General features: G+C 47.7%; 1 protein-coding gene across 2 annotated transcripts in view; it reads left to right on the top strand.

Moving 5' to 3' along the window:
- LOC309400506 (uncharacterized protein) overlaps nt 1-15,621 on the top strand; it is a 128,583-nt gene that overhangs the window by 62,039 nt on the left and 50,923 nt on the right. For both annotated transcript variants that reach the window (XM_081969040.1, XM_081969039.1), the window contains one exon: nt 14,342-14,455. In XM_081969040.1, the coding sequence (XP_081825166.1) occupies nt 14,342-14,455 (114 nt within the window). The remainder of the gene's footprint in view (nt 1-14,341; nt 14,456-15,621) is intronic.

Genomic DNA, 15,621 nt, shown 5'->3' with positions numbered 1-15,621 from the left:
CCTGTACTCCATGTCCGAGCCGGAGTTGGCCGCATTGCGGGACTTTATAGACAACCTCGCCCAGGGTTTTATCCGGCCCTCGTCTTCCCCATTGTCTGCCCCAGTTTTTTTCGTGAAAAAGAAGACGGGGGATCTGAGACTTTGCTGTGATTACCGTCGCCTGAATTCCATCACGGTGCATAACCATTACCCGCTTCCCCTGATTCCTGACTTGTTAGAGCGGCTCCGGGAGGCAACGGTGTTCACAAAATTGGACTTGCGTGGGGCTTATAACCTGGTCCGAGTCAGGGCGGGGGACGAATGGAAGATGGCCTTCGACACCTGGTACGGACATTTCGAGTACACGGTCATGCCGTTTGGGTTGACCAATGCCCCGGCAGTCTTCCAACATTTCATGAATGACATCTTCCGGGACCTCTTGGATCAGTTTGTCATCATTTACCTGGACGACATCTTGATCTACTCAACGTCCCGGAAGGATCATCAACAACATTTGCGCCTGGTCTTGCAACGACTCTGAGAACATCGTTTGTTTGCAAATCTGGAGAAGTGTCAGTTCTGGCAGACTACCATCGAGTTCCTGGGGCACCGTATCTCCCCTGAGGGAATTGCGATGGAGCCGGGCAAGGTGGAGGCGTTGCGCAGTTGGCAACCTCCTCGACATATGAAGGATGTTCAGAGACTCCTCGGGTTTGCCAACTATTACCGGACCTTCATCCCCAGCTTTGCTTTCTTGACCGCGCCCCTCACTCGGCTCCTGCAAAAGAAAGTTCTGTTTCGCTGGGGGCCCACGGAGCAACAGGCGTTCGTGGCCCTGAAGTGCGCTTTTACGAGGGAGACGATCCTGAAGCACCCTGATCCCCATCGTCCATTTGTAGTGGAGGCGGACATGTCTGACATCGTGGTGGGTGCGGTGTTACTGCAGGCTCACGCCCCTGATTGTGCCCATTTTCCTTGCGTTTATTATTCTCGAAAACTCAATCCTTCCGAGCGCAATTACACCATCTTGGAGAAGGAGTTGTTGGCTATCTAGGTGGCGTTTGAGGCAAGGAGGCATCACCTGGAGGGGTCCAGGCATCAGGTCGAGGTCCGGACGGACCATAAGAATTTAGAGTTTTTGACAACGGCTCGTAAGCTGAACCAGCGCCAGATCCGGTGGTCTCTGTTCTTCACCCGGTTCAACTTTAAAGTGACTTACATTCCTAGTGCGAACAATCAAAGGGCGGATGCCCTGTATAGAAAACCGGACTACTCTGACCCTGCAGACTTCCACCCCAGACCATTCTGCCCGTCGAATCCTTCGCTGCAGTTCACGAGCCCGTGGACTTACGGTCTCTGATAAGAGATGTGCAGCATTGCGACGAGTGGGTAGAGCAACGGAGAGCAGAGGTAGGGCCAGCTTCCCCGTGGACCTTCGACGAGGACCTTTTGAGATACCGGGACCGGCTCTATGTGCCCACAGGGCCTCTCCGTGGACTTGTGCTCTCCCAATGTCATGACAATCCAGCGGCGGGACATTTTGGCCTTTTCAAGACTTTGAATCTGGTCTCCCGTACTTTCTGGTGGCCCCGCTTGCGACACGACGTGCAGATGTACGTCACGTCGTGTGTGCAGTGTTGACAGGCCAAGTCAGCTACGGGAGCTCCTCCAGGCTTGTTGCAGCCATTGCTGACCCCGGACAGACCCTGAGGGGGGGGGGCGTGTCCATGGACTTCCTGACAGAGCTCCCTCCGTCGTCAGGTTTTACCACGGTCCTCGTGGTGGTGGACATGCTCACCAAGATGGCGCATTTCATCCCCTGTCAGAGATTGCCGACAGCCCGCGCCATCGCCCGCATGTTCATCCAGCACGTCTTCTGGCTGCACGGCCTACCCGACCGGGTCGTGTTGGACTGTGGGACACAATTCACGGCCGAATTTTGGAAAGGGCTGATGGCAGCTCTAGATGTCCAGGTTTGTTTGTCCTTGGCGCACCATCCCGAAACCGATGGGGGGACGGAGGCGGTGATTGGGATTCTGGAACAGTACCTGCACTGCTTCGTGAATCAGCAGCAAAACAACTAGGCGGAGTACCTGGCCATGGCGGAGTTCACGTTTAACAACTCGCAGCATACCTCCACACGGACGACGCCCTTCATGGGTAATGTCGGGTATCACCCTCGCCTTTTCCCTCTCACCCCAGTGGACTCCCCGGTCCCCGCAGCGGAGGATTTCCTCTCTGAGCTCCAGACGGTCCACCAAGTGGTGCGCCGCTATCTGAATCAGCAAAGGAGGACTACAAAAGAGTGGCGGATAAGTCTCGACGTGCGGTGCCGGAGTTGGCTGTGGGAGATCGCATGTGGCTGTCCATGCGGCATCTTCCATCCCACCGGCCAACTAAGAAGTTGGACCACCGGTATCTTGGGCCATTCCCCGTGGAGGCCATCATCAACCCTGTGGCCTATCGCCTGACCCTACCAAGCTCGATGCGAGTGCACCCGGTGTTCCATCGCTCGCTCCTGATCCCTGAGCAGTCGGCTTGTCCTCTCCGCCAACCCTCTCCCCCCACAGCCGTCATCGCGTGAGGTGGAGACGTGGTTACCGCACGAAGTGGCCCGGATCCGAGACTCGAGATGGCTGAAGGGATGTTTTCAGTACTTGGTCGACTGGAAGGACGAGGGGGCGGACTGGGGGACCTGGACCGATGCGACTGACATGCATGCCCCTGCTTTGGTGCACGCCTATCATGTGCAATATCCCTCGAGGCCGCTCCCCGAGCATCAGAGCCAGGGGAAGGGCCCTGCGGTGAGGGATAGTGTTGTGGGCCAGCAGGAGCTGTTGGAGCTGTAACCAGACTCCGACAGTGAGGGGCCTTATGAGTCGGCTCTGGAAGATGTGGAAGACCCTGGACACGGTTCCGACTCCGAGCAGGGATCAGAGAGGCTGGTTGGCCACCAGGAGGTGCCTGAGGCATGGAGCAGCGGTGATAGCCAAAGGGAGTGTGCTCCTGAAGTCATGCCTTGGAACAGTGGAAAGGAGACAAGGGAGTGTGCTCCTGACGTCATGCATTGGAGCAGTGGGGAGGAGACGAGGTGGTTCTGGATGCCCGGCAACGAAGGGCTAATAGACGTAAAGAACAGCTACGCAGTTACAGGAGATAATTAAACTCAGGTGGTTGTAATTAGGCTCCTCTCAAGACTGTGTTTAAGGAGGGACTTTCCGTAAGATGTTTGCAGGAATCAACATATTTACCAGAGCTGGAGAAGCCATCAGGTCTTGTCTTATCTTGGCAGGCTGGATTGCTGCCAAGGTCTCGTCTGTGCTGGATTGCTGCCAAGGTCTCGTCTGTGCTGGATTGCTGCCAAGGTCTCGTCTGTGCTGGATTGCTGCTAAGGTCTAGTCTGTGTGTTAATAAATCATCGTGCAGTATCTTTATCTCGGCGTGTTTGGTGTATGAAGAGGGGGAGTCAGAACAGTTATCTACACATTAATAATGATCAAGTACTAATAATATTTCCTTATACATTTTAGTGACCTTTCCTTACATTATTGGTGTTTTCTTTCATACTTTTAGATTTCTAACTTCTGTTTCTGTTAGTTAGCCATTGATAAAACAAATCCCACGTGAAAAAGTATTTGAAGCCTTCTCCTTGATTCTAATTGTCAATTTATTCATTCCTGCACATTTTAATATTTATTCATTTTCATATCTTTGTTTTTCCACTGTTGTGCAAACACAATTCCAGCAGCTGTTAACGTGTAAAATTAAATATGTATTGTATTCCCTTTGAAATACCCAACAAAATATTTCTGGTTTTAAATCCATATCTTGCTTTACCATTGGTTCTAACCATGACACCACTAACTCTTGAATAGCTACTTGGACTGACCTAAGTACTGAACCTAATTCATATATTCCTGTTTTTTGAAGTGAGGAATAAATTTCAGAAAAAGAAATCTGTATTGCTCCTTGAATCTACCTATGACATTCATTCCTCTTGATCTAACTTCTTAGATGAAAAACTATATCTTTTCCTATATGCTCCTTGGAGAGTCCAGGAATGGGTTAAACTCAGCCAATCTGCTCAGGACTGAATTGAAACTTTAGCAACGCCTCTTGGTTGCCTTGACTGCCAGTTTTTTTCAATTCAGCTCAAGTCCAGTGGACGCGTTTCTATTTCTCTGAGTTGTAGGCATATTGCTTGGACTCTTCTTTTTGTTTTTTAAGTACCCTTTTTTTTCCTTTTTCCTTTTCTCTTTTTTCCCCAGAGAGCAGGCTTGGTGAGTTAAATCATTTTGATTGGATTCCGGTTCACCGTTGCAGTTTCAGGGGTCCTGGGGTTGCCCAGGTGCCTGCTACTGCCTGGCAGGCTATTGGAGGCAGGAGAGTGCGGGCAGCGGGCGGGGCTCCATGTGATCGCCACGGCACCTCACCTCCACTTTTATTTTAAACTGTGCCTGAAGCCGCAGGTGGTTTTCAGGTCCTCTTGGCTGGTGGTAGCCATTTTGGAAGCTTTTCTTGTGGCGGTGGCCATTTTGGAAGCCTTACTTATGGTGGTGGCCATTTTGAAAGCCTCCTTTGTGGCGGTGGCCATTTTGGAAGCCTTTATTGTGACAGCCGTCATTTTGGTTTGTTTATTTTTGGTGCGAAGCCTCCCTTTTGGCATGTTTTTTCTTCTGTTGCCAGAATAGCCTGCCAGTAGCCTCGCTCTGCGCAGATCGCTTATGGAGCTTTCCTGTCCGGGTTGGTTCGGTGTGTCTGCTCTTATCTAGAGGATTAGATTGGGCGGCATAGGGGTTTTTAGCCTCCCCCATGTCACTGTGTTTATTTGGTTTGCCAGCTGTACACACATTCTGAGTTATACGGCAGAATGAACTGTCTCTTATCAGCAATGATTTACTGCGCATGTCATACATACTGAACAACCTGTTCCGGATCCCACGGATCTCAGTGAGGGCCTCTTTGAGGAGCCGGTCCAACCTCAAGAAATAGTTTCTGTTCCAAAGTTATTCCTAAATGTAGTGCAGAAACAGTGGGCGCAGCCGGGCACCCTTGCCACCACTAGTGGTAGTGACAGGAAGCTGTACACTGTAGATGCTAGCTTGGAGGACTTGTTGAAGTTGCCCCCTGTGGACGCTCCGGTGGCCACGCTCACACCCTCGTCTGTCCTTCCCCCTGACCTTCTTGAAGGGCTCAAGGCGGAGGAGAAGCGAGCTGAAAAGGCCTGCCACAAAACGCATCAGGCAGCTGCCTGGGCGATTAAGACATCCGCTTCCACTTCCTTTCTATCCAGAGCTTCACTTCTTTGGTTGAGGCAGTTGCTCACCAAACTCCCGGCTGGGGACACTAAGCTTAGACAGGATGTCAACAAAGTCATTGCGGTAACAGAGTACACGGCTGATGCCACTCTGAACTCCGCCAAGTTTGGGTCTAGGGCCTTAGCATCCAATGTCACCACCCGACGCCTTCTCTGACTCAGACAGTGGAATGTGGACATGAGGTCCAAGTGGAAGCACGCTTCCGCCCCCTTTAAAGGGGACAAACTCTTTGGGGAGGCCTTGGATCCTGTCCTTGTAGAGAACAAGGACAAGAAGAAGTTCATGCCTTCGGTCGTTAAGAAATCAGAGCGCAAGGGTTCCCATTTTTACAGGTGGCATCTATCCCCAACGAGAATTGCAAGAATGTCCAAGAACAAATCGGAAAAGTGTTGGAAATGTCATCAGATACTGGGTTTATACTACCACATGTGGTGGACTTGTATTGAAGCTAAAAGATACTGGACTAAAATCCACATGTGGTTGGAGAAAATGATACATAAACACATAGACCTCAAACCAGAGATCTTTTTACTGGGAATCATAGCAGAAATTTACAACAAAGACTTAAAATATTTGATTCTAAACGTTTTAACAGCAGCTAGAATCGTATTTGCAAAAAACTGGAAAAACGAAATGATACCAAAACAGGAAAAAGTTATTCGAAAGATAATGGAGTGCGCTGAAATGAGCAAATTGACATTTGAAATTAGAGAACAAGAAGACGAGCAATTTTATAAGATATGGGATTTGTTTTATCAGTGGCTGGAAAAAAAAACCTGGACATGAAAAATGTTTTATCTATGTTTTAATTGAAGGAGAAAAGTGAGAATATAATAATGTTGTTAAATAGACTAATAACGATACAATGTTTTAATTGAAGGAGAAAAGCAAAACGTAATCTTGTTAGACTAACAATAATACAATGAAACACTGACATATATATGAATAATTTAGAATGTTTTGTTATAAAATGAAGGATAAAGATAATAAATGAACCAATGTACATTTGATAGAAGATTGGTAATACAATATATAACTCTAAGTGCATACCATAAAGATACCCTGTTGAAAGCAGTAAAAGATATACAAACATAAACACTAGGTAAATTCTTTTATATTGTAAAAATATTTAAAATGAGATAATGATTGCATAAATGTATGTTGTTGTTAAGCAGACAATCAAGAATGTAAGAGAATTAGGCTTATTGAAAAGAAAGAAATATTAATCGTAATTGAACATATGCTGCACAATGAAAGTGAGTTTTTTGGCTATATTGGATGGAAAAACTGGGATTGTATATGTAATTGAAAATACGGATATAAAAGCACTTGTAACCAAACGACATGCTATATGTAATGGATGAAAATTTTTTAATGTTGTCTTTTATGTTCAAAAAAAAAACATGGAAAAAAAAAGAAATCAGAGCGCAAGGGTTCCCATTTTTACAGGAGGCAGTCCTTTCGTTCCTTGGAGCAACCCTCCACTTCGAGCTCCTTCCAGCGCCCCTATCCACAAGGTGCAGACAGGTCTCAGGATCACCAGTCCTTTCGGGACAGGGGACATCAACAGGGCTTATCCAAGCGCCTCTTCTGTTGGGGGGGGGGGTCTGGTTCCAGACCCTTCCGGCGCTATAAGTGACCATCAGCGGACGGCTCCCATTGGAGCCGACGGCTCCCATTGGAGCCGACGGCTCCCATCTTCAGCTGTTCCACGCCCAATGGGAGAGCACCACGTCAGACCAGTAGGTGCTACAAACAATCCGCCTGGGTCTGACTCTAGAGTTTCTTTCACCCCCGCCTCGTCACTTCATCCGCTGCCCAACCCCCACTTGCCCGGTCAAGAAGGCTCTCATGGAACAGGAGATCCTTCACCTCAGGGAGATCAGGGCCATAGAACCGGTTCTGCCCGGTCAGGAGGGGACAGGGTTCTATTCCATCCTGTTCCTTGTCCCAAAGAACTCCGGGGGATGGAGGGGCATACTAGACCTAAAAAAGCTAAACTACCACCTAGCATACAAGAGGTTCAAGATGCATTCCCTTCAGTCAATTCTAGGCTGCATGAGGCCCGGAGATCTGCTAACATCCATAGATCTCAAAGAGGCGTACCTACATGTTCCAATTCTCAAGGCTCACCACAAATTTATGAGGTTCTTTTACACAGGCCAGCACTTCCAGTACAGGGCACTGCCATTTGGCCTGTCATCAGCCCCCAGAACGTTCACAAAGATCCTTGCGGCAGTGACAGCATGTCTCAGATCCTGTCCGGTGAGACTCCAAGCATACCTGGATGACGTGCTCATCCAGTCGTCATCTCATCAGCAAGCGAGACTCGACCTGCAGTACACAATGAAGGTCCTTCAGGACCACGGGTTCTCTTGTCAACCTGAAAAAAAGCCATCTCGAGCCGACCACCAGGTTGCAGCACCTCGGCGCCATCATAGACATTGTGACCTGTCAGGTCTCCCCCTCTCTGGAGCTGATGGCAAGCATCAGGGCCCTAGTGCATCAGGTACGGCTCTCTCCTCAAACCTCGATTGTGCAATTGTCCCAGCTCTTAGGAAAAATGATTTCCTGCCTGTCAATTGTGCTGTGGGCGAGGCTTCACTCTCGGCAGCTTCAGTGGCTCCTATTATCGCACCAGCGTGCCAACAACAGCAATTCTCCAAGGCTGATTCCGGTTCCCCTGCGCGTTCGTCGCTCCTTCCAGTGGTGGCTGTCTTCCCCCCTGGCGAAGGGCACCCTCTTCAAGGAGCCAGACCATCTGACCATCACAACAAACACCAGCCTTTTCCCGCTGGGGGGCCCACTTCCGCAACCAAATCGCACAGGGCAGGTGGTTGGAGACAGTTGACACACAGCATCAACTGGTTGGAGCTGAGGGCGGTGAGGTTGGCCCTGCTTCAATTTTGGACGAACTTCCAGAACCATCACATGATGATTCTCATGGACAATGTAGCGACCAAGGCGCACATAAACCGCCAAGGGGGCACCTGATCCAGATCCCTGATGGCGGAGGCCGAATCCCTGGGAAGGTGGGCAGAAAGACACCTGTTCTCGATTCAGGCGGAGCACATCTCTGGGGTGAACAACATCCAGATGGATTGGTTAAGCAGGGCCACCATAGACCATTCGGAGTGGCGCCTGCATCCGGACCTGTTTCATCGTCTGTCGCAGAGGTTCGGCCACCCGTTAGTCAATCTCTTCGCCAACCCGGAGAACACACACCTTCCCAGGTTCTTCACACAATTTCACTCCCCTCTGGCGGAAGGTGTCAACACCCTTCATTGCCCCTGGCCGCTGGGACTTCTATATGCCTTCCCTCCGCTACCGCTCCTGCCCAGAGTTATTTGGAAGATCCTGGTGAAGGGCGTGGAGGTTCTCCTTGTGACTCCCTTCTGGCCCAGGAGGACCTGGTTCGCCGATCTGGTGAGTCTGTCCGTCAATCCACCATGGCGGATTCTCCCGCGAGAGATCTCTCTCAACCAGGGGGCTCTTCAACATCTGGCGCCCCAGTGGTTGCAGCTAGCCATTTGGTACTTGAGAGGGACCTCCTGAGCAGGGGCAGGCTCTCCTCCAAGGTCATCCAGACCATCCAGGCATCCAGATGACTCGCCACGACCAGAATATACGACTCTACCTGGAGATCCTTTGAAAGATGGTGCATGACACATGAGATTATGCCGACAGCGGCTACCATTCCCCAGGTGCTGGACTTTTTGTAGGATGGGCTGGACCAGGGCCTGGCGCCTAACACTCTCAGGCGACAGGTGGCTGCCTTGTCCACGATTCTTGCTCTGGACAGTGTCTCGTCCCTTGGCCATCACCCCACCATCCGCAACTTCCTGCAGGGTGCCACCAACCTGAGCCCTCCAGTCATTCATCGATTCCCATCATGGGAGCTCGAGGTTGTGTTACGGGCTCTGATAGGCATGCCGTTTGAGCCGATATGGTTCGCCAGTCTGAAACATCTAAACTTTAAGACCGTCTTCCTGATTGCCATCACATCAGCGCAACATATCTCGGAGTTAGCAGCCCTGTCGGTTAGGGAGGACTTGTGTCTGATACATCCTGACACAGTGGTCCTCCGGCTAGACCCGGTTTTTATCCCCAAGATCAACTCATGGTTTCACCAGGCCCAGGAGGTTATCCTCCCGGATTTCTGTCTGCATCCCAGGCATCCGAGGGAGAGAAGATGGCACATGCTCGATGTTCGTCAAGCCCTGCGTAGGTACATCAAGCGCACGGCAGCTTTCAGGCGTTCTGAGTCACTATTCGTGTCCTTTCAACCTGCATCCCAAGGTTGCAAAGTTTCCTCCTCTACCATTGGACGTTGGTTGTGCGCCTGCATTGCCTTCGCTTACGTCCTGCAATCCAGACCGCTACCTCGACAGATTACTGCGCATTCTACCAGGAGTGCCGCCACCACCGCGGCTTGGGCGACCTAGGCTCCAATAGAGGAGATTTGCAGAGCGGCTACTTGGACTTCCTTATCTCCCTTTGTCAGAAACTATAAACTGGATAGGTTTGCCTCTGCGGAGGGGACGTTTGGGAGGCGAGTCCTACAGGACATTCATAGCAGCGGAGAGACCCTGGACTCATCAGCTTCCCGCTCTAGTGACATTTAGCTTGGGTATGTCCCATTCTTGGACTCTACAACTCTACAAGCAGCGTACAGGAAAACGACCATTGGCTTACCTGAAGGGTCATTTTCTGTACGCTGCGAGGAGAGTCCAACCCCACCCTGGGGTCTTTCTTTGCTGTCGAGGCGTATTCTTGGACAGTTTCACGAATGTATTTGGACAACCTTTCAACACGTACAGTTCCACGCTTTCATTGAAAAAAACTGGCAGTCAAGGCAACCAAGAGGCGTGGCTAAAGTTTCAATTCAGTCCTGGGCAGATTGGCTGAGTTTAACCCATTCTTGGACTCTCCTCGCAGCGTACAGAAAATGACCCTTCAGGTAAGCCAATGGTCATTTCCTGTTTGTTGGGGGACATCCTTCCTGAAAAGAGTGTACATTGTTGGGTGAAAACAGAGGTCCCTTCTGTTACCTGTAGTCCTCAGCTTACAACCACAATTGAGTCCAATATTGTTTTATTTCTTTTACAGTTAGTATTATTTAACAGGATGAAGAGGCAACAGAGTATGACCGCTTTCTTCTCCAAAAAAACAAGAGAGGAGCAATCAGCTCATCCACAACAGGCACCAACACCACCAACACCAGCACCAGCACCAACACCACTTGAAGTCGGAGAAAGCAGCAAGTCCATCTCCTCCACTGAAGTTCCAAAACTTCCTGACTGCTGGAGTTTGCAGCAATAAAGAAACCTCAAGGAGAAGTATGATGGACTGGCAGTATCCGACAAAAAGTTAGGTTGTGAGTACTGTGCGAAACCCTTGTTCTCATTAGATAAAGGTATTCATGTTTCTAGAGAGTGAAAAATTTCCAGGTTGAGGCTGCAGGGACAACTAAGGAGAATCAGCAATCCTCTCTCAGAAAAAAATTGAAGGAACATTTTCAATCAAAAGCACACCCTATTTGTAAAGAGAACAGTAAACAACGGGAACAAGATGCTTTAACCAAATCCATAGATAAGTCAACTGACAAACATTTGTCCAGTACTAGCAAAATATTTTTTACTGTTTACGATTTGGCACAAAGATGGAAACCCTTCTCAGACATCGAAGGGCAGGTAAATTTGCTAACTACGGTTGGAGTAGATGTGGGAGTAGGCTTGCATTCACAGAGATCCACAGTGAAAATAGTTGAATTCATTGCAAACGAAATTAAGACCACCATGTTTGCCAGCATTATTGCAAAGAATCTAAAGGTGTGTTTAATAATCGATGAAGCCTCAACGTTATCAATGAAAGCAGTTCTGATAGTTTTTATTAAATTTGATTCAGAATGCCCAGCTACCATTTTCGTTGAGCTGTTGGAATTAGAGAAACAAGATGCGGAGACCATATGTTCTGCAGTGATGGGAAGCTTACGTAAAGTTGGGTTTACCACCGAATATCTGCAGAATAATTTAATAGCTTTCTGCTCCGATGGTGCCAACGTTATGCTTGGGAGAAAATCTTGAGTCAGCACCTGAATAGCTCAAGACTTCCCAACCATCGTAATCTGGCACTGTTTGAACCACCGCCTCCAACTTGTGTTGGATGATGCAATAAAAGAAATAAAACAAGTTAACCACTTCAAGATATTCCTTAATAAGGTACACACCACTTTCCAGAAATCCTGTAAGAGCCAGAATGACCTTTTCCAAATATCTGAACAACTGAGCATTGAAATTGTGAAGATTGGCAGAGTTTTGAGACCAAGATGGGCTGCCTGTAGTTTAAGGTCAACCGTAGCTGTGTGGCGTGCTTATCCAGCGCTACATCATTTTTTTCTGGGCAATGAAAGATTCCCAGGCATGGCTTTCTGTTTTGAAAATTTAAATTTTTTGAAGGATTTGGCCCTCATGATCAATATTCTAAATGAGATTTCTCTTCTATCAAATGCCCTGCAGGGGAGAAACACAAATATCATCAAGGCCGAGAAATTAGTATTGCGATCAATTAAAGCATTTGAAATGCTTAGACGGGGAAAGGGCCCGTATGAAAAAAAGGTTGATGCAATGGTAGCTTCAGAAACCTTCAAAAACATAAAATTAGTTCCAAATCAACGATTTGTTGCCCTTCCTCGTGAAAACCTTTTGGCAAGCATCATCACCAATTTGAATAAAAGGCTGATGGATTGCAACCATCTAAAAACAGGTAGCCAATTGCCAGATGCAAACAAATTACACTTTATCACTTATTTGGAGCCGGATTACTGAAACATTGAAGATGTAGTCATTCCATGGGCAGAAGCAGAGGCAGCATTGATTGAATTTGGTGAAGTTTTTCATTATGAAATTGTTTTGAACAACTACAGAGATTTTTTGGAAAATGTGATCAAAGATCCAAAGACCTACAAAATTCCTGACAGTATCAAAACAGCTAAAGATATTGTCAGGACAATTGCTGTTAGTTCAGCAGAGGCGGAAAAGGGGGCTCTCAAAAATGAACCTCATATGTTCAGAGCAAAGAACCCGCCTAATTGTTTCAAACATAAGTAATATGAAGATAAGCATTGTTGGCATGCCTGTTGAGCAATGGGACCCAATTCCTGCAGTGAAAAAGTGGCTCAGAGCACACCATCACACGGCTGATGATCCACGAGTAAAGACCAAGAAAAGTGCAACTGAGGAGTCTGGAAGCCTAAGAACAATTTGGAAATATCTTCAACCAGAAAACCAATAACACAAGTAAGGACTTGAGTGTATCTCTTTCATTGTGTTATTCTTATGTAAGGTGTAAGTGCATGCAATTAAAATCTTCCTTTTTGTCTCTTCTTTGTGTAGGGTATTGGAGCAAGGTGGTGAGGTGGTGGTATAAAAGACCGGCAAGGCAGTCATCTTTCCTATGTAAGTAGCTGTTTTGTTGCTTTGTGTGCTGGTTTCATCCTTAATGTAGTAGTGCATGCAATTAAAGTCTTCCTTTCTGTGTCTCTTTGTTCAGGCCATTCATTGGAGCAAGGTGGTCAGTTGGTGATGTTGAAGACACACAAAAGGACAGTCATTTTCCTTTTCTATTATTTTGTGTGCTTGTTTCATCCTAATGTAGTGCGTGCAATTGAAGAGTTCATTTCTGTGCCTCTTCTTTGTGCAGGCCATTCATTGGAGTCAGTGATACTGAAGACTGGCAAGGACAGTCATCTTCCTTCTGTAAGTAGCTGTTTTATTGTTTTGTGTACTTATTTTAATCTTATTTAAATAGTAAGTGCACAAAATAATAAATTTCCTTTTTTTATATATCTTCTTTTTGTAGATCATTCATTGGGGCAAAGAATTCAGTGACATCAACTTGGCCACACCCACCCGGTCACATGACTGCCAAGCCACTCCCACCCGGTCACATGACCACCAAGCCACTCCCACCCGGTCATATGACCACCAAGCCACTCCCACCTGGTCACATGACCACCAAGCCACTCCCACAAAACAGGCCACACCTACAGAATAGGTTCTAAAAATTTTTGAAACCCACCATTGATGCACCTTATCCCATTAGGAGTGCTGCCAACTAGTGTCCAAACACAGAGCAAAGCAAAACTTGCCACAGAGTTTCTCACACAGAACTTTCCTGACCAATGACCAAGTTGTTTCCTGCAAAAGCCCACTCCCTGTTCATTCCTCTTTTGTTTCTTATGGGAGGGGCCAATCACCTCCAGGGTGTGGCTTTACTCAAGTCGATCCTGTTTTCTTAGTTGTTCTTGTCTTCTGGCAGCTCTGCGCATGTGCGCACTGGGAATAGGTTCCAGCTGTTCCTCTGCCTCGCTGCTGTCTAGCTCCCTCTCTGCCTCCGACGCAGAGCCCTCATCTGAGCTTTCCTCAGCCCTCAGGACTGGCCCCTGATCCTCCCCAACCTCCTCACTGTCCGACTCTGCTGCCAGCTCTGCAGGCCGCTGATGGACCACAACAGGGTGCTCTCCCGAGTTGTCAGGTCAGCCTGCGCTGCTCCTTCTTCCTCTCCACTCTCTGTGCTCTCTCTGTGATCAGGAGGGGGCAGTTCTCCCTTGTCGCCTGAGCTCCGTTGCTCCTCATCTCCACTGCCTGCCCCCTCTTCCCCCCTCTCTTGGTTGTCCTGTCCCCATTCTTCCCTGCTGGCAAGCTGTCCCAGGCACGAGGGACCTGGGGCTGCCTCATCCTGCTCTTCCCTGTGTTCCTCCAGAGCCAGTGAGACTGCCCCTTGATCTTTGTCAGCTCCAGCTCGTCTTTCTCCACAGACTCGGTTTCAAATATGTCATGCTCTGGGGTTGTGGACCCCTGCTGTAATCTATGGGGAGAGTGAGAGTATAAAATGACGTTATTCTTATGTGCTTTGATCATAAAAATTATGTCCTAAGAGGTTTATGAGATGGAGGAATTGGGGTGGAGGTTGTGGCCAGGAGGCCTTGTGTAAAATTGTGTGCGCAGTTAACAGAACTGTATTTTCATTTGTCATCTGGATAGATTACGCAGTTGCCAAGCCCGAGATCCTGACTCGGATTGAACAAGGAGACTCCTTGTGTGAAAGAAACATTGAAACCATGCCTGAAAATAACACACTGGCACACCCTAGCACAGGTAAATACACTGTTTCTTGAAATATATAGCTTTGTTTTTCTTTTCTTAATCCTTTTTTTTTCATAAGAGGTAGGTTGTTCTCAGTTGTGGGGTCATTGGTGCTCTCTGAGCCTGGTGGTTTTCTTGCAGATGTTTCATGATCCAACTAGGGCAGTGGTGGGCAACCTTTTTTTTCAACTGAGCCAAATCTCGCCAAAACCACAATTGAAATTTATTTTGAGAGCCACATTTTTAAAACCGAAAATACATAGGATGGTACACTGTTTTTAGTTTCAATAAACTCTGGCATTTGAAGCACGCAAGTCTTAAAGCTGTCAAGTTACAAGATCCTTGCATCCCTAACCCTTTAGGAAAAAAAACCCAAGGGGTCTTCAAACCTGACAGCTTTAAGACTTGTGGACTTCAACTCCCAGAATTCCTCCTATAATAATAATAATAATAATAATAATAATAATAATAATAATAATAATAATAATAATAATAATAATAATAATTAAAAAAAAAAAATTTATTTCTAGACCGCACCCTTTCCTTGGCAGGACTCGGGGCGGTGTACAGTCATGTTAAAACCATATACAAATACATAGACAGAAACGTAGACGTAGACATAGACGTAGACGGAGGAGGTAAAAAATATACTGTACAGTTCTTAATTAAAATACAAATACAATTAAACTTCCCTTAAAAAATTCCCCAATAAAATGTTTAAAATGTTTGCCAGGAGGTGGAAGATGGAACTATCAATCGGCTAAGCCAGCTAGTCGGAACAGGTGAGTCTTGAGCTTCTGTCGGAAGGAGCGGAGGTCATTAGTAGTTCTAATATCAGGAGGGAGGTCATTCCAGAGGGTTGGGCCCATCACAGAGAAGGCTCTACTCCCGCTGGCACTGCTTGGCGGATGGCACCTGAAGGAGACCCTCTCTGTGAGAGCGGATAGGTCGTAGAGATGTATGAGGTGAGATGCGGTCCCGCAGGTAACTAGGTCCCATGCCATGGAGCGCTTTGAAGATAGTAACCAACACCTTGAAACGCACCCGAAAAACCACAGGCAGCCAGTGCAGCTCGCGCAGGAATGGTGTTATATGGGAGTATCTTGATCCTCCCATGATAACCCGCGCGGCCGCATTCTGAACTAGCTGTAGTCTTCGGGTGCATCTCAAGGGGAGCC

The sequence above is a fragment of the Natrix helvetica genome, assembly GCF_964273705.1.
Source record: "Natrix helvetica genome assembly, chromosome: W".
Taxonomy (NCBI): Eukaryota; Metazoa; Chordata; class Lepidosauria; order Squamata; family Natricidae; genus Natrix; species Natrix helvetica.
Note: the sequence above shows the minus strand (reverse complement) of the source record. Positions and strands in the feature narration are given on the sequence as shown.